The 18,143-nt window shown below is 38.9% G+C and overlaps 2 protein-coding genes across 3 annotated transcripts; both read left to right on the top strand.

Moving 5' to 3' along the window:
* The first annotated feature begins 1,425 nt into the window (after positions 1-1,425).
* LOC117477659 (zymogen granule membrane protein 16-like) lies at positions 1,426-10,529 on the top strand. 2 transcript variants are annotated; one of them, XM_034124382.1, is made up of 4 exons: positions 1,426-1,478; positions 9,307-9,324; positions 9,415-9,535; positions 10,137-10,529. In XM_034124382.1, the coding sequence occupies exons 1-4, from the start codon at positions 1,469-1,471 to the stop codon at positions 10,456-10,458; spliced, it is 471 nt and encodes a 156-aa protein (XP_033980273.1). In that variant the 5' UTR covers positions 1,426-1,468; the 3' UTR covers positions 10,459-10,529. The 2 variants fall into 2 exon arrangements, with proteins under 2 accessions (XP_033980273.1, XP_033980272.1); XM_034124381.1 differs by lacking the exon at positions 1,426-1,478 and adding an exon at positions 9,158-9,195 and having other exon boundaries at positions 9,272-9,324.
* A 2,086-nt stretch (positions 10,530-12,615) lies between these two features.
* On the top strand, positions 12,616-14,564 carry LOC117477658 (zymogen granule membrane protein 16-like). The gene is made up of 5 exons (XM_034124380.1): positions 12,616-12,675; positions 12,781-12,818; positions 12,895-12,947; positions 13,038-13,158; positions 13,743-14,564. The coding sequence occupies exons 1-5, from the start codon at positions 12,673-12,675 to the stop codon at positions 14,062-14,064; spliced, it is 537 nt and encodes a 178-aa protein (XP_033980271.1). The 5' UTR covers positions 12,616-12,672; the 3' UTR covers positions 14,065-14,564.
* The last annotated feature ends 3,579 nt before the right edge of the window (positions 14,565-18,143 follow it).

The following is an 18,143-nucleotide window of genomic DNA, read 5'->3' as shown; positions in this document are numbered from 1 at the left end:
CCTGTAAATTACAGGTCCAGCCAGGCAAAACAGTGCACTTCTCTTTCCCGCACTACTGTGACAGACCATGGGGCTGGGTCAGCCACTAACATATTCATATTTATCTTCTCAAAAAGAGAAATATGAACGTTAGTTTTTAACTGAAATGATCAAAAGTCAAAATGTCACAGTGTTTACAAACATTGACCATACCGTTCACCAGCCCCCACCCCCCTATGTTGAGTAGGCTATACTCTTTGTTTAAAACTAATTGGCCATCGGAATGTGTGTGTCCCAACCCCCCCCTGTGATATCTCTTCTCCAGCAGTCTGTAGGTTTGTGTTCGCATATTTATGCTGTCGCAGTTCCTGTTGTTTCTATCGCGCATTGCCGGTATGAAAGGGTCTGTGCCGGAAATATCAAGATAACACGGCAGGGTCCGTTACAGTTTGTTTTCTTCTGATTTCAAATAAACAAAGTCTTGGCTTTCAGAATATTAAACTTGTTTCGGCAAATTTAGATGATAAATACAACTATGAAGCTTGTAACGGCATAATTACTTAAGCGGAGAACGGAGTAATTTAACGTTACAGCAGGCATAACAACAGCCGGTGTTTATTTTATTATTATATATAGTCGTTATTCATTTGTTTTAAAGCTCAATAAGGAAGATTTAAACTTTCACACACAGCTTTTTCCAGCAGTACCTACCCCCCTCTGAGTGAATACCTGTTGTACCTGTCCGGGGCTAAGCCCATAGGACGATGCTCTGATGTCAACCCCCCCCCGTTGACAATTCACGAGCGTCTAACTCTCTCGCCCCTCCCCCGTCGCACCTTCTAACAGAGCCCCCCCACATATCAAATCCCAATTTAACCCCTGGCCTCTGGAGCAGAAATGAAAGAGTTTTAAAAATGTTTACGTTTTGGTAAGTTTTTAGGGAAATGTTGTAATATTGCAACGTTGGCCTTATATTGAACAACTAAGGGTTAATTTGCAGGATTGATTGCTTACTTAGCCCTATATCAGTATATAGCATGAATAATAATCACACATCACTCATATTTGTTCTGAATAATCATTTATCATTTATTAAATAGTAAGTCGCTTTGGATAAAAGCGTCAGCTAAATGCAATTTATGAAAGCCTCACTCAGGATTTTTTTAACAAGTGTTTTTATTGCTCTTGGGGCAACAAGATTTTAACTTTAGTTTTTTATATAATATCTGCATTTTCTCTTGTGAAAAACTAAGTCTTAGTTTGGCCATAGTTATTTAATATATAGCGCCATCTCCTGGTTAAATCCTGAAATTGAAAATCTGGCAACGCCCTCTTGGAAAATAGTGGGAGGGCTTAACATTCCCAGATACTGGTCTTTGGCAGGTCTTAGGCAGGTAACTGGCTGGTAGTAGGCAGGAAGCTGTATGCTGGAGTCTGAAATAAGATGCTCCATCTGTAGCTGGTATACCAAAAAGGCTTGGCTGGCTGGATGCAAACAGGTAAATGCTGTCTTTTGTTTCCCATGCTTGCTCTTCAAACAAAGAGTGTCGCTTAAAATCTGCTTCCCATCGGACTAAAACCTCCATGTAATCTGAAGACAGATACTTGAAGTTATTTAAACCTTTTGCAAACTTTATGTTCTTTCTTGTTCTAGCCTTGCCAGTTACATTGTACATAACACATATATTATCATTATGCTAACTGGTTGTTCGTGTTAGACGATCTAGCTTTTTCATTTCTGAGTTATTGCTATATGTAAATAAGCCTGTTTGTAAATAATCCTCAGAGAAACAAAGAAAAAACACAATGTATGACGTTTTGTGCTGTGGTTCTTTTTTTTAATTTAATTTATTCACAGTTCAGTTTGAAATGCTGTAGTGACTTGTATTGAACCATTTAAATATTTATAATTAATGCTACTGAAAAGATGCTATTAATGACCAGAAACACATTATCTACAGTTTTTATATCCCACATGCAGTTCACTGTAAAGCCACTTGGTGGAGGTGTTGGTTCATAAAACATGAACAGTTTTAAGAAAGAAAAAAACAAAGACCAGTTCTCTAACATCACCAGAAGTCATCATTTAAGGGGTCATTTCTCGAAAAAATGTGCCGGGGGGAAATCCCCCCGGACCCGTTTGATTCTATATGTCAAGAGCCCCACCAAAAAAAAAAGGCCACCAGCCGCCACTGACACTGGCCTATACTTTTAGTAAATGTAACACACTGTAAAAAAAAAACGGTCAAAGTACTGGCAGCAGTGGCTGCCAAACAAAAACCCTTAAATTAAAGTAAAATACTTTAACTGAAATGAAGTGAATAAGCCATTAATTTACGGGAATTGTCCTTAAATATTTTACAGGAAAACACTGTAATTTTACAGATTTATCCTCTCTTTTTACAGTCAATAACCTTTAATAAAAGTACATTACTAATACTTTAACGTGCAAATACTCTTAATTTTACAGATTTATCCTCTCTTTTTACAGTCAATAACCTTTAATAAAAGTACATTACTAATACTTTAACGTACAAATACTCTAATTTTACAGATTTATCCTCTCTTTTTACAGTCAATAACCTTTAATAAAAGTACATTACTAATACTTTAACGTACAAATACTCTAATTTTACAGATTTATCCTCTCTTTTTACAGTCAATAACCTTTAATAAAAGTACATTACTAATACTTTAACGTGCAAATACTCTAATTTTACAGATTTATCCTCTCTTTTTACAGTCAATAACCTTTAATAAAAGTACATTACTAATACTTTAACGTGCAAATACTCTAATTTTACAGATTTATCCTCTCTTTTTACAGTCAATAACCTTTAATAAAAGTACAGCACTAAAACTTCTACGGGCAAAAAACCCGTAAAAAAACGGTCAAATGACTGGCAGCAGCGGCTGCCAAACAAAAACCATAAAATTAAAGTAAAAATACTTTAACTCAAATAAAGTGCAAAAGCAATTAATATACAGAAATTGTCCTTAACGATTTTACAGGAAACTTTCCTCTCTTTTCAAAATCCATTGTCTTAAAATGTTACATTCAAATACCTTAAATAAAGTTCGGATGAGAAAAACTGTTTTTTACATTTTTTTTTATTAGATTTGTATGATCAAACACTAAAATAAATACAGAACCTAAAGTTCTACAGGTAGAATACTGTTATTTTACAGCTTTTTTCTAACATTTTCCAATCAAAGACATTCAATGAAAAGACATCACAAAATGTTCTGTCGGAAACAATTACTCTGAAAACTTAAAATATGAAAACTAATGAATACAGCATTTCATATTTAAACATCATACTTATAAACAGTAGAAACAAAAAGTAAGTTGAATTTTTTTAAGAGTACTTTGAAACATTCTCAACTGAAAATAACAGAAATTACAAAATGGCAACATATGTTCACATTGTCAATTTGAAGGAGCAGTGTGCAGGATTTAGTACGTCTAACAATGGGGATGTAGGTTCCAACAAATGGATAACTTGTTCACTCACCCTCCTATCCCAAGTTTGTAGAATGTATATTGGCTGCAAAAACCTTGAGGCCCAATCATGTTTCCTCTGTCCATTCTGCGCTACTGTAGACGTGGCAGTGCAACCTAGAGGACAAAAAGATCAGAATCAGAAACAGGTTTTTCACACGTATGAGGAATTTGACTAGGTGTCGTACATACACATATAAATAAAAAAAATTAAATAAAAAAAAGTACACAGATAGCGAACTATATTAAGAACACTGTAATAAAAATATAGTAAGATAGCAATAAAATAAAGCAGTAATATACATCGAAATAGAATGCAATAAATTATAGAATATAAAATATGTGCAGTAAGCAATATTTAAACATTGCATTATTTACCATCCTGTGATCTCCATTATGTAATGCATAGAGTCTGCGTTGTGGATGAGGTAAAGTGTCAGTGGGGGGGCCTTGTTGAGGTGGCGAGAGGTTTTGGTCCTGATGGAGAGAGGTTTTGGTCCTGATGGAGAGAGGTTTTGGTCCTGATGGAGAGAGGTTTTGGTCCTGATGGAGAGAGGTTTTGGTCCTGATGGAGAGAGGTTCTGGTCCTGATGGAGAGAGGTTCTGGTCCTGATGGAGAGAGGTTCTGGTCCTGATGGAGAGAGGTTCTGGTCCTGATGGCGAGAGGTTTTGGTCCTGATGGAGAGAGGTTTTGGTCCTGATGGAGAGAGGTTTTGGTCCTGATGGAGAGAGGTTTTGGTCCTGATGGAGAGAGGTTTTGGTCCTGATGGAGAGAGGTTCTGGTCCTGATGGAGAGAGGTTCTGGTCCTGATGGAGAGAGGTTCTGGTCCTGATGGAGAGAGGTTTTGGTCCTGATGGAGAGAGGTTTTGGTCCTGATGGAGAGAGGTTCTGGTCCTGATGGAGAGAGGTTTTGGTCCTGATGGAGAGAGGTTCTGGTCCTGATGGAGAGAGGTTCTGGTCCTGATGGAGAGAGGTTTTGGTCCTGATGGAGCGCAGCCTCCTGCCAGAGGGGAGGGGGGTGAACAGTTTGTGTCCAGGGTGGGAGGGATCGGCCACTATCTTTCCTGCCCGCCTCAGGGTCCTGGAGGCATGCAGGTCGTGGAGGGATGGCAGATTGCAGCCTATCACCTTCTCTGCAGAGCGGATGACACGCTGCAGCCTACCCTTATCCTTGGCTGTGGCTGCAGCGTACCAGATGGTGATGGAGGAGGTGAGGATGGACTCCATGATGGAGGTGTAGAAGTTCACCATCATCGTCTTTGGCAGGTTGAATTTCTTCAGCTGCCTCAGGAAGAACATCCTCTGCTGGGCTTTTTTGATGAGGGAGCTGCTGTTCTGCTCCCATTTGAGGTCCTGGGCGATGATGGTGCCCAGGAAGCGGAAAGACTCCACAGCAGTGACTGGGGAGTCACACAGAGTGATGGGGAGTCATACAGAGTGATGGGGAGTCACACAGAGTGATGGTGAGCCACACAGAGTGATGGGGGCGGGCGGGGCTGCGTTCTTCCTAAAGTCCACAACCATCTCCACTGTCTTGAGAGCGTTGAGCTCCAGGTGGTTTTCCCCACACCAGGTCACCAGATGGTCCATCTCCCACCTGTAGGCAGACTCGTCCCCACCAGAGATGAGTCCGATGAGCGTGGTGTCGTCTGAACTTCAGGAGCTTGACAGACTGGTGACTGGAGGTGCAGCTGTTGGTGTACAGGGAGAAGAGCAGAGGGGAAAGAACGCAGCCTTGAGGGGTACCGGTGCTGATGGTCAGAGACGTGTTTCCCCAGCCTCACGTGCTGCTTCCTGTCAGACAGGAAGTCTGTGATCCACCTGCAGCTGGGAGAGCTTGTCCTGCAGCAGAGCTGGGATGATGGTGTTGAAGGCAGAGCTGAAGTCCACAAACAGGATCCTGGCGTAGGTTCCTGCTGTGTCCAGGTGCTGGAGGAGGAAGTGAAGTGATAACTATTAGTAAACCATAATGATGGATGTTATTATCAGCAGCTGCCAATAGATCCCCTAAATCTTGTATGATGGACCACCCCCCACACACACACACACACACACACACACACACACACACACACACACACACACACACACACACTTGAGAGCATCCCAAGGGCATTGATTATTTCATAAGTTTAGAAGGGGGGAACATAGTCTAACTACAGTTAGCTTTTGTTAATTGTACCTCGAGCCAAACTTGTGATACTTGTTTCTGAAATCCCTTTCTCTTAAAGTGAATAAAAAACAAAAAAAACAATGGAGCTTACCCTAAAACTAACCACTGGATTGCTTGTCTAACATGACCTAGTCCATGTTAGCGAAGTACAACTGGGATTTCGAGGGGGAAGATATGCTTGGTTGATTCTAATTTTTACTTTCTTACTTTTTGAATACAAATCATGTTTGTATCACTACACTTCTAAGGGACAACATGGGTCAAACATTGCCCGTATTCTTTTGCTATGTTATTTCATGCATGGCTGAGTGTTTATTTACTATACATTTTCAAAAATAATTAATTTTAGCAGTGATTTGGACCAAGCATGTATGATGTAGTAATACAACAAGTATTTTAGTTCACACAGTGTGACATTAGCTAGTCATGTTAGCTTGTAATATATAGAGCAGAGCTAACTAGCAAGTTAGCCGAACGTTAGCGGTTAGCTGTTTATGCTAGGCTAGCTGTTGGCTGCTGAACATTAACAAACTGGATTCCGCTGTAAGAAAGCTGTGAAACTTTACATTAAACTTGGCGACAACACTGTGACACCCCGCTGCATGTTTATGTGTAATTCTCCCGTGTTGGAGACGAGAGGTGGAGCGGCAGCACTGCAATAAGCTGTAAGCTAACGTTAGCAGCCACCTTGTTAAACCAGGTTTGAGCGCAACATCTTGCAAGAAACAGCATCTCAGGGCTTCTTAACATTTAACAACCTATTAATGATGCAAACTCAGCTAACTAGAAGAAGAAACGTAACCTTAAATAAAAAATAAAACATTCACAAACTAAGGATTATCTAAATACATGTTTAACTCCATTACAGTTGCAGGACTCAACAGATCTCAAGTCTTCTGTTCTTTGTTGACGTCCCGATGCTCATATTTAACGTGTAGATGTAAAACGATCCCGATATTAATCCATTAATCCATAAACTCCTGCAGCTCCGAGCCGGAGCTGGAAAAGCGCCGGTGTGAAAGGGGCAGACAGCTGTAGCTCCGTCCGCAGGAGGAGACCCGCTCTAACTGACGTGAATGTTTCAAATGTGAACAACAGGCGCGGGCAGTTCTCATTGGCAGGTTTCTTCAATGACGTTTATATTAACCAATCAGGAGTGTTGTGGACTCATTCCAAACATGCCTGACTTGTCTGCCGTGTTATGGCTGAATTCCAATTCAAGTGCCGTAGCTCTGGCTGTCGGCCAGAATCCGAAAACCATGCACATTATACTGCATGAAAGACTAAGGCTTATTACTGTATATTGACCAATGGGGAAAAAAACACAGCAACAGAACACATAAATAAAACAAGGATAACTGTGACTTCCGGGTATTTCTCCACTGGTTGGGCCATGTTAACAATACCGTGTAACTGTCACATTTGAAGGGACGAAACCGTGACATATTCACGTCTCCCAGCAGGGTAGATCGTCACATGTTCACGTCTTGCCGTGATACCGGGTTGTATTAAGCAGGGCTGAGAGGAGGATTTATAAGACAATTTGACCTAGGTCTATTCAGTGGACCCTGGCAAAACAGTATCAAAGGAATGATGGAGACCTCAAAGCTTGGCGGATGGGTCGGATAATCAAGTATATCTTTCTGATATTTTTAAAGACTTTTTGTTGAGCTATGTTTGTATATGTACATGGATGCACTGCAGGACGGAGTCCAGAACAAATGTCCTTACGGGGACAATAAAGTATATCGTATCGTATCGTATCGTATTACTGCTGTCATGGATATGTTTGACATATATGTAATTTTTGAAGTTCTAGCTGTTGGCTGCTTAAGTTTCCATTGATTTTCATTTGGGTCTCTATTGCACTTTCTTTATTGCTTTAGTTGAAGAGATACTTGATATGCATATGGATTAATGTACCAAATATCCAGCAGTTTTGCAGTACAGTGCAGGCCAGTAATCCAAACACGGATTGGGTTTCATTGCTAATGACTAATGCAAAGTGTGACTGTGATTGTCTGAGGAAAACAGGAGCACTTTCTCATCTGGTTATTAAGGTTGGTATAATATAAGGATTAACATACAGGACATTTATATTTTTACAGATTACAGATTAAATCTCATTTTCTGCAGGAATGGGACACCTGTGGGGTTGCAGTATGAGCTTTCTTTTATTGACAAAAGTTGTCCAATTTAGGAAAAATAAGTAAACAAATTAAACATCTTCATATTGTTAGTTTCACATGTTAGTTTATAAGGCTGGGGAAAAGGAGGACGTAAATAGTCCACAAGCCAAATGTGTATGCAATGTTAAATCATTTATTTTAGGGTTTTCATATAGAATATGAGAAAGGCCATGCATTTGGTTTTTACTCTATTGTTACGCCCCAAGTATACACACTATGTATTGTTCGCATTTAGTTTTTATTGTGCATGCAACGTCCATTGAAAGAGCCACCTTTAACATGGGTGACGCTGATTTTCCTTTTTTATTCATGATCCAAAACAAAACAAGAGCATACTTGGCACATATCCTATTTACACTTATGAAGATGTCTGTTAAGCCCCAAAGCCCCCCTCAGCGGGTCTTTTTTTTTTCCACAAATTTTAATTTTTTATTAATTTTTTTAATTTAATTTTTTTTTCTTTGGATGGAATGAATACCTATGGTGATAATTCAATGTAATACATCATTTTTATAGTCTGGTACCTGAAAAAGGTCAAATGGCACTGATGGAACCAGATATACCCAAATGTGCCGAAAGCCTATTCTGCCTGGAACTTTTTTTTGCTAAATCTCTCTAAAAAGGTCAAATTTAACTTGTTTTGCCTCAATCTTGATACAGGGTACTTATTATATGTTATAGTTTGGATTCCTAAAGCTTTTAGTCTACTAACCCATCATCCAAGGGTGGTTTTCACTATAAGTAATGGGTTTTTTGTAGGCGGAGGTAAGAATTTACCTTTTTTTACTATGTTCCATCTGAATTTACTCTAACTGAGAAAAATCTATATTGATTCTGACACTTCTACATCCAACTCACAGATGTAACCTTGCTTTGATAAAAGAAATTATTCATATAACCCTTTTAGAAGTGAAGTTGTAGTCATTTGTTTTGGGCATGTCATTTTCGAGCCTGAAACCTGAAAAACAGGCTCGGGGCTTAACAGGTTAACTGTAAGGAATTACCTGACGAACCGCCAACAGAAATACCCACCCACCTCCCTCCCCGTCTGATACGTCATAACTCGGCAAGGACCAATAAACTGTTCAGGCTTTGTTTCTGAATGCAGTTGCACTATACATGATCGTATCCACTCCAAATGTAGATATTAGGAGAGTGTAGCTGCACACATGCTGAGGCTTCATTTGCTGTAATGCACACTTGAACGGCAAGAATTATTTTTTGAATTCCACTCATCACTAACCAAATGTATTATGTAAGTAAACAAGAATGACTGAACATATGTATTTATATTTCTGTATTATCCGCTACAGGTATCTTTTGATAATAGAAAAAACAACAAATCAGACAGGTGAGACTCCGTCTATAGTCAATAATAATTATTAACAATAAGATGCAGGGTAAATAACTCTTCTCTTTCTTTTCAGAATGCTTTTTCTTGCTATCTTCGCTGTTATTGCAGCCTCTGCTATAGCTGACCGTAAGTTTCCATGAATGCATTATCCTTTATGAATCAAATTTATAAGGATAATTCAAGTTCATAATATGTTTGTCTGTCTCCTTGTCGCAGCTGAGACTCAGAGCTACTCCTACTCCCCTCCTGCGGGGTCAGGGAGTGGCTCTCCATTCAGTATAATTGGGGAGGGAAGAATCACAGCTGTACGAGTGTGGGAGTCGTCCTACATACGAGGGTAAATGTTATAGATCATTATTTTGGAAGGACTGAAGAGCATTTTTTAAATAAAAAATAATGTAACACTGAGTAAAAGACACCATCAGATGTTATAGTTTTGATCCACTGGTTGCAGGTATTTATTGCAATAATATGACCACTAAACATTTGAAGTTCCCTTATGAATTTGTTCCTGTTTAATTTAGTACCTGATCAAACCTGATAACTTAAGGTACTTGTACTTTTGTAATTTAAAAATTGAGTATTTTCCCATTTATGTTGCATATTACTGCATCAATAACTAGCAACCTTTGCAGATTTAGTTCAATGTTACAAAAAATATTTTAAAACAATTTTATTAAAGGTTAGGCAACTCAGTAGAATGTAAAGTAATTCAAATAAGTCACACTTTTGCCAAGTGCCATATTTAAGTAATCATCACATTGATGCATCAATAACTTAAATACGATCAATGTTTATTTTATATTATGATTCTGAAATGGAACATGCTGCATAATGAGTATTTTTACCTGTGCTACTTTAAATAGGTTTTGATGCCGATGCTTTCGTACTTTGAATGCAGGACTTTAAAGTGAGCATTGTTACACTTCATTCATCAGCTTCCAGTTCCGCTACGGCTTCACCTGGTCTTCAGTTTCGGGTACGACATCCAGCCAGCTACAGGAGAGGGAATTGTCTGGCGGGGAAGCCATCATTCAGATTTCTGGGATGTACAGTCACTACGTGCAGTCAGTGGTGTTCGTAACTAGCAAGGGCCGCCATTTTGAAGCAGGCCAGCCCTCAGGCACTTCCTTCAACATGTATCCCAGCCACAAGGGTGCCGAGCTGGTCCTCATCAGTGGCACTACCCATGGAGGAATCACCTCCATCGCAGCACTCTGGGGTCGAGTTGATACATCTGCTACTCACACTGAGCACTGAGAAGTAGAGCTTGCCTGAGGAGATGCTACCATTTAACCAACAACTTGGCCAAACCTATGTATGAAAATTATGGTTTATTTCAGAATGTAATTCCTCTGTTCTGCGGTGCAACATTTTAACATTACAAATCTGCACATTTGCACTTTTGCTTGCTGAAGTGCTGTTCTTTATTTAGCTGGAAACATATTTTATTGTTAAATCTTTGTTCTGATGAATGTATGGGTTGAGAGAACTTGACTATTCCTACTTAAACACTTTCAAATTATTTCCAAACACATATCTGAGCAACAACACAAATTCACATTATGTTGCTACTTATACTAATTAAACATAGCTGACATTGCTCGTAGCTTCTTAATTTCTATATTTGTATGAGCATATACGTGGAATGACTACAGGACATATATAACACCCGCCTCACCCGCAAAGCACTCAGCATTGTGGGTGACTCCACTCACCCCTCCAACAGCCTCTTCAGCCTCCTGCCTTCAGGTAGAAGGTTCCGCAGCCTCCGCTCGATCTCCACCAGGCTGAGGAACAGCTTCCTCAACCAGGCGGTCAGAATGCTGAACTCTCTCCCCTCCCTCCCTCTCTCCCCCTCGCTGACATCTCTCCCCTGACCTCTCCACCCTGCCTCTCACCTTTCCCCCCTGCCCCAAATGGTCCTGGACTTTAACCCCCCCCCCTCCACACACACACACAACCTTCCCTCATCCAGCACCAGTCACTTTTCTACCCATCTCCGCTGCTACTGCACTGAAACTGTACTTTGAAAATGTTTCTATTTTGCACAAAAAATACTTGCATTAATGTCAATTCATGTTCTGTGGACTGTGTTTTTAAATATATTATTAACCAGTACTTATTAATACTATTACTTAGTTGTATACACCTTTTATCTAGGCCCTTTTTGTAACTTGTTTTATGTCACACTGTGGGACTGCGGGACTGCGGGAAACGGTATCTCGAGATTTCTGTATGTATAACACATGTAGACATTTTGACAATAAAGCTGACTTTGACTTTGACTTTGAGATCACCCATTCTAGCCTCATCCCCCTCTATTTCAGCCTGTTACTAAAGTGCTGATTCTGGGTCAGTAGCTTCAAACATTCACACTTCAACATAAGGCATGTTATGAGTTAAGATTAAGCAATAAGGTTGAGGGAATATGATACAACCTTGAGAACAAAAATACTGTGGTCACTACCGAAACACTGGATGTTTTGTAAAAAATTAAGTATATTGAGTTATCAACTAAAATGATATGATACTGATTGGTTTAATGTATGTTCAATTTCAACAATCATCAACTCTGGAATCAATATGATTAGTATTATGCATTTTACAAAGAAAGTTTGCATCATGATTTTTATGAATTGTATAAATTGAACTTTGAAATTTGATTAAAAATTAAATTGCATTGATTTAATTGTGAAAACCCTCAAGACATTTGTTAAAATACTATTTACTGTAGAGAAGGGAAGGTAAAACAATCTTAACAGGTTAATATAATACTTTTTTACTACAGTGTATGTACTATGTTTCGGTAGTGACCATTTTTGGTAGAGGAAGAACATTCCAATACAGTCTGAAAATACGATATAAAAAGGTACGGTTCTTTTACTAGATATGTGTAATTTAGATATGGTACAAAATATATATGGACAAAGTTTTGGGAAAAAAACATACAACATTTAAAAACTGTTCCAACCTGACTTTGCATCAATTCGGTAGAATGGCCCATATATTTAACTTGCCTTGCCTTGCCTGGTGTTGTCACTCATGTAATGTTAGGTAACTCAGAACATTTCTAAGATAACTGAGATTTGAGGAGGCCTTTCTTCACGTTAGGGGACAGATTAAATCTGTTAGCATTTTGTTTTTATTGCGCATGCAACGTCCATTGAAAGAGCCTGGGCGACGCTGATTTTCCTTTTTTATTCATGGTCCACAGCAAAAGAAGATCATACTTGGCACATATCATATTTCCACCTAAATTCTGAATAAATTGACTGTAAGGAATTACCTGACGAACCGCCAACAGAAATAGCCTCCTCCCTCCCTGTCTGATACGTCATAACTTGGCAAGGACCAATAAACTCTTGGACCTGTGTTTCGTAATGCAGTTTCACCATGATCTTATCCGAATGTGGATTTTAGGGGAGTGTAGCTGCGCATGCTGAGGCTTCATTTGCTGTAATGCTCACTTGAATGGCAAGTATCATTTTTGGATTCCACTCATCACTAACCAAATGTATTATGTAAGTAAACAAAAATGACTGAACAGATGTATTTATATTTCTGTATTATCCGCTACAGGTATCTTTTGATAATAGAAGAAACAACCAATCAGACAGGTGAGACTCCGTCTATAGTCAATAATAATTATTAACAACGAGATGCAGGGTAAATAACTCTTCTCTTTCTTTTCAGAATGCTTTTTCTTGCTATCTTTGCTGTTATTGCAGCCTCTGCTATAGCTGACCGTAAGTTTCCATGAATGCATTATCCTTTATGAATCAAGTTTACAAGGTGAATTCATATTCATAATATGTTTGTCTGTCTCCTTGTCGCAGCTGAGACTCAGAGCTACTCCTACTCCCCTCCTGCGGGGTCAGGGAGTGGCTCTCCGTTCAGTATAATTGGGGATGGAAGAATCACAGCTGTACGAGTGTGGGAGTCGTCCTACATACGAGGGTGAATGTTATAGATCATTATTTTGGAAGGACTGAAGAGCATTTTTTTAATTAAAAATAATGTAACACTGAGTAAAAGACACCATCAGATGTTATAGTTTTGATCCACTGGTGGCAGGTATTTATTGCAATAATATACACTAAACATTTGAAGTTCCCTTATGAATTTGTTCCTGTTTAATTTAGTACCTGATGTACTTTTGTAATTTTACAATTTAGTATTTTCCCATTTATGTTTCATTTATTTGACTGCATCAATAACTAGCAACCTTTGCAGATTTAGTTCAATGTTACAAAAAATAAAACAATTTTATTAAAGGTTAGGCAACTCAGTAGAATGTAAAGTAATTCAAATAAGTCACACTTTTGCCAAGTGCCATATTGAAGTAATCATCACATTGATGCATCAATAACTTAAATACGATCAATGTTTATTTTATATTATATTTGTATATGATTCTGAAATGGAACATGCTGCATAATGAGTATTTTTACCTGTGCTACTTTAAGTAGGTTTTGATGCCGATGCTTTCTTACTTTGAATGCAGGACTTTAAACTGAGCATTGTTACACTTCATTCATCAGCTTCCAGTTCCGCTACGGCTTCACCTGGTCTTCAGTTTCGGGTACGACATCCGGCCAGCTACAGGAGAGGGAATTGTCTGGCGGGGAAGCCATCATTCAGATTTCTGGGATGTACAGTCACTATGTGCAGTCAGTGGTGTTCGTAACTAGCAAGGGCCGCCATTTTGAAGCAGGCCAGCCCTCAGGCACTTCCTTCAACATGTATCCCAGCCACAAGGGTGCCGAGCTGGTCCTCATCAGTGGCACTACCCATGGGGGAATCACCTCCATCGCAGCACTCTGGGGTCGAGTTGATACATCTGCTACTCACACTGAGCACTGAGAGGTAGAGCTTGCCTGAGGAGATGCTACCATTTAACCAACAACTTGGCCAAACCTATGTATGAAAATTATGGTTTATTTCAGAATGTAATTCCTCTGTAATTATGAATATCTGACTCTCATACACTGGGATGTTGATCATGAGGGAAGTCTTAAAACAGGTTTAATAATCCTAATTCTGGGAATTGAAAAGAAAAGTGGTTTAAAGGTAAAAGATGTGTTCGGGTAAGAGTAACACAGGGGAAAATGTGTTGTCTGGAGATGCAAAATGGATGAAAGAGAAGGATGAAAGGAATATGAAAAGGTTAGAAAAGTGTCAAAATAACTATACTTTCACAGGAAGACTAGGGGTAGAGGAATGTGAGAATTTGGTTAGGGATATTGCCAAATATCTGGAATGTAACTACCAGAAACCTGCAGATCCGCTGCAACTGTTGTACCCCTGTAATTATGATGTCCTTTTTGTTTTCTGTTGTTTTTATGTGTAACCAATGTGCTGCAGGTCTCCCTTGAAAAAGAGATCGTTGATCTCAATGGGATTTTACCTGGTTAAATAAAGGCTACAAACAAACAAACAAACTCTTACTACTTTTAAATCCAGGCTGAAGACTTTTCTTTTTGCCGCTGCTTTTAATTTAACTATTCACATGTGTTATTCATGTTTTATCTTTTAACCCTGAGCCTGTTTTTCAGGTTTCAGGCTCGAAAATGCCACTAACACAACAAAGACTATATCTTCACTTCTAAAAGGGGTAAATTAATAATCTTTTTTCTCAAAGCAAGGTTACATCTGTGAGTTGGATGTAGAAGTGTCAGAATCAATATAGATGTTTTCATTTTAAAATAAATTCATATGGAACATAGTAAAAACATGTAAATTCTATCTCCGCCTAAAAAAAAACATTACTTATAGTGAAAACCACCCTTGAATGATGGGTTAGTAGACTAAAAGCTTTAGGAATCCAAACTATAACATAATAAGTACCCTGTATCAAGATTGATGCAAAACAAGTGAAATTCAACCTTTTTAGAGAGGTTTAGAAAAATAAAGTCCAGACGGACTCACCTCTGGGTAATTTGGGAACCATCAGTTCCATTTGACCTTTTTCACTGTAAAAATCATTTTATTACTTTGAATTATCACTATAGGTATTCATTCCATCCAAATACAACTGTTGTAAAAAAAACAATTAAAAAACAAACTTTGACTCCAATTGGAGCAGATTTATTTAAAACTTTACAATGTTACAATTTAGGCATGCCACTCCTCGTAACAATTATTTTTGGAAGTGAAGCACAGAGGGACCTCACACTTCCTGCAGTACACAGCTGTCTTCACCTTCTTTTTGCCAGCATCATGGCAGATCTCTTTCTAGAAGTTGAGGAATGTGAGGGTGAGGCAGGTGTGGCAGGTGTGGGCTGGGTGAAAGTAGGCAATGGTGAAGCCATTTAATCCTCATCTCCATCACTATGAAAACAAATGTGGAAAAACAAAGAGATTAGATTACTTCCTGTAATTCCTGTTTCCTTGGCAGTAAACATGCCATTTTGAGTGTGTGAATGCAATACATTTAGTGACTATAGATGAACACTGGCCTATACTTTTAGTAAATGTAACAGACAAGAAACACTATTTGGTATTTTTGTAAATAATCCCTCTAACTCCTGCCAAACATGCCATTTTGAGTGTGCGCCCGGTGCAGTCTGTGAGTAGTTTGGACAGTGACTCGTATCCGGGTGACGCAGTAGTTGATGAGGATGGCTTCGTGTGCAGGTGGAGTCTCCGGACCTCGGTCCCCGCCTAATTCTGTTCAAGAGCTAATCTCCAATCCTTTCGAAAGGAGAAGTTTGGCAGATAAATTGTTGCTTAAAGACCTTGGACTGGACCAACCCGATTTGAATATATCGCAGCAATCTCGTGAAAAAGACAAAACTTATACACGAGGCTTCGCACGTACAGATGGAGCGTCTTATTTTGGACAGTTTGAAACGCGAGGGTCGTGATTGGTCCGTGATTGGTCCGTGATCGGCCCGTGATCGGCCCGTGATGAAGAGCCGGCCCCCAGTCTGACTTGATACCGCCCCCGTGATAAATATATTTAATTATTGTGAAGCCAGCTGCAATGGATCATTGATCCACCAGGGGGTGCAGTGGGGTTCCACACTGGAGTCATGTGAAATCAACTTCGACACAGTAAACTGGATGTACAGTATGTCTGGTACTAATGTCTAGCGGATCTTTGTTAAGATCCATATGTCACGGATAGGATCATAGTCTGTGCTAAATAAGACATGTAATCATTTACAAAACATCACCATGTTGTTATTTAACAAAATAATGTTGTTTAGTCGAAAAAAACGAACGAGAGGAAATGCAGCCGGCTCTCCCGATTTTTAATCCTAATTTAATCATCATCTTCACCACGATCATTGATGTTTATGTTCGCCGAATTGACATGAAATCACTGACAAATATGAATATTCTGTATTCAACTTCATTGAAACGATCAGGATGGGTGTTATTTTTCCCCACAATGACCAAGTCGCTGCAAATTATCCCGTTTATTACATGGCCACATTCTCAACAAAGTAACGACATGACTCCCAATCTTAATTGAAATGCTTTTATGGATTTAGAAAATGTTTTTATTGATTTAAAAAATAGTTGTATGTATTGATTTAAATTGACATGTATCCGCTAAGAGAAATAGTCACTAGACACTTGACACAGTGGCTTTAGGCAAAGCAGAAAAAGAACACTCAAACCGAGAGATGTTATTATTACAACGTGACTTCACTATTATTTAACAACTGTTTTTATTGGGTTCTTTTATTTGGGGTTAAGTATAGGTGAATTGCACTAATGTGGGAAGATCGTGATGTCTCCTCCGATCTGCTTTATGATATTCTTTCTCCCGCTGTGTAGATTGGGGGACCGCCGTCCTCTGTCTTCAATGTTCGACATCGCGTGAAACAGAGGATTTCGACATTCTGTATTCCTTGCTTACTTCCTTAAACCTTTTCTCCTCCTTATCTCTTTCATGACTTTTTATTTAATGCTTTATAACAGCTGTAATAGTTCGTTTAGAACAGGCACCTCACTCGCAATCTGCTCCTCCGCAGCGCCGCCCACCTCCCTCCGGCTGAAATTATGAATGTACAGTAAGGCATAGTAATCATAGATAACACGGCAGGGACCGTTACAGTTTGTTTTCATCTGATTTCAAATATTTCAAATGTCTGAAGTTAATAAATACATTCTCAGTGTTCAAGTCAATCACTGACGATGCTTACGATATCATAAAATCTAAGTGTTAATGATTGTCAGTAGAGATGGGATGGCAGAAGGTGCTATATATATATATATAATTCCAAAGCTGGTAAAGACCTTTCAAATTTAGCAATAATAGTCATATAAGAAAAGTACTGATCTAATAACAGAGATTTGTTCTTGAATCAACTTTTTTATGGAAAATGTTTTATGTAATTTTATAAGGACTTTTCAATGTTCGACATCGCTCATGTGAAATCAACTTCGATACAGTAAACTGGATGTTGTGGTGCCGAGAGACGGGAGTCGGAGGCGGGGTATCAAAAGTACAAGCTAAACTTTTATTTAGCATCTGAACACACATGTAAACAACTTCATGCCCGGGAAGCGAAGACCGGCGGAAACAGCTGGTCTGGTTCACTAAAATGTCCGTGCGGAACAATACCCCAACCCATAGATCCGTGGGTGAATAATGTCAATCACCACAATGTACAGTATGTCTGGTACTAATGTATAGCGGATCTTTGTTAAGATCCATATGTCACGGATAGGATCATAGTCTGTGCTAAATAAGACATGTAATCATTTACAAAACATCACCATGTTATTATTTAACAAAATAATGTTGTTTAGTCGAAAAAAACGAACGAGAGGAAATGCAGCCGGCTCTCGATTTTTAATCCTAATTTAATCATCATCTTTACCACGATCATTGATGTTTATGTTCGCCGAATTGACATGAAATCACTGACAAATATGAATATACTGTATTCAACTTCATTAAAATGTTATTAATGTGCCTAAACTCA

Source organism: Trematomus bernacchii, unplaced genomic scaffold (genome assembly GCF_902827165.1).
Source record: "Trematomus bernacchii unplaced genomic scaffold, fTreBer1.1, whole genome shotgun sequence".
Taxonomy (NCBI): Eukaryota; Metazoa; Chordata; class Actinopteri; order Perciformes; family Nototheniidae; genus Trematomus; species Trematomus bernacchii.
Note: the sequence above shows the minus strand (reverse complement) of the source record. Positions and strands in the feature narration are given on the sequence as shown.

What these genes read in the sequence shown, in the direction of transcription:
- LOC117477659 (XM_034124381.1), top strand. Translation starts at nt 9,273, where the DNA reads ATGCTTTTTCTTGCTATCTTCGCTGTTATTGCAGCCTCTGCTATAGCT. An exon ending in AGCCTCTGCTATAGCTGACC is followed by an intron (nt 9,325 to 9,414) that starts GTAAGTTTCCAT and finishes TCCTTGTCGCAG; the next exon opens with CTGAGACTCAGAGCTACTCC. An exon ending in GAGTCGTCCTACATACGAGG is followed by an intron (nt 9,536 to 10,136) that starts GTAAATGTTATA and finishes TTCATTCATCAG; the next exon opens with CTTCCAGTTCCGCTACGGCT.
- LOC117477658 (XM_034124380.1), top strand. An exon ending in AGAAACAACCAATCAGACAG is followed by an intron (nt 12,819 to 12,894) that starts GTGAGACTCCGT and finishes CTTTCTTTTCAG; the next exon opens with AATGCTTTTTCTTGCTATCT. An exon ending in AGCCTCTGCTATAGCTGACC is followed by an intron (nt 12,948 to 13,037) that starts GTAAGTTTCCAT and finishes TCCTTGTCGCAG; the next exon opens with CTGAGACTCAGAGCTACTCC.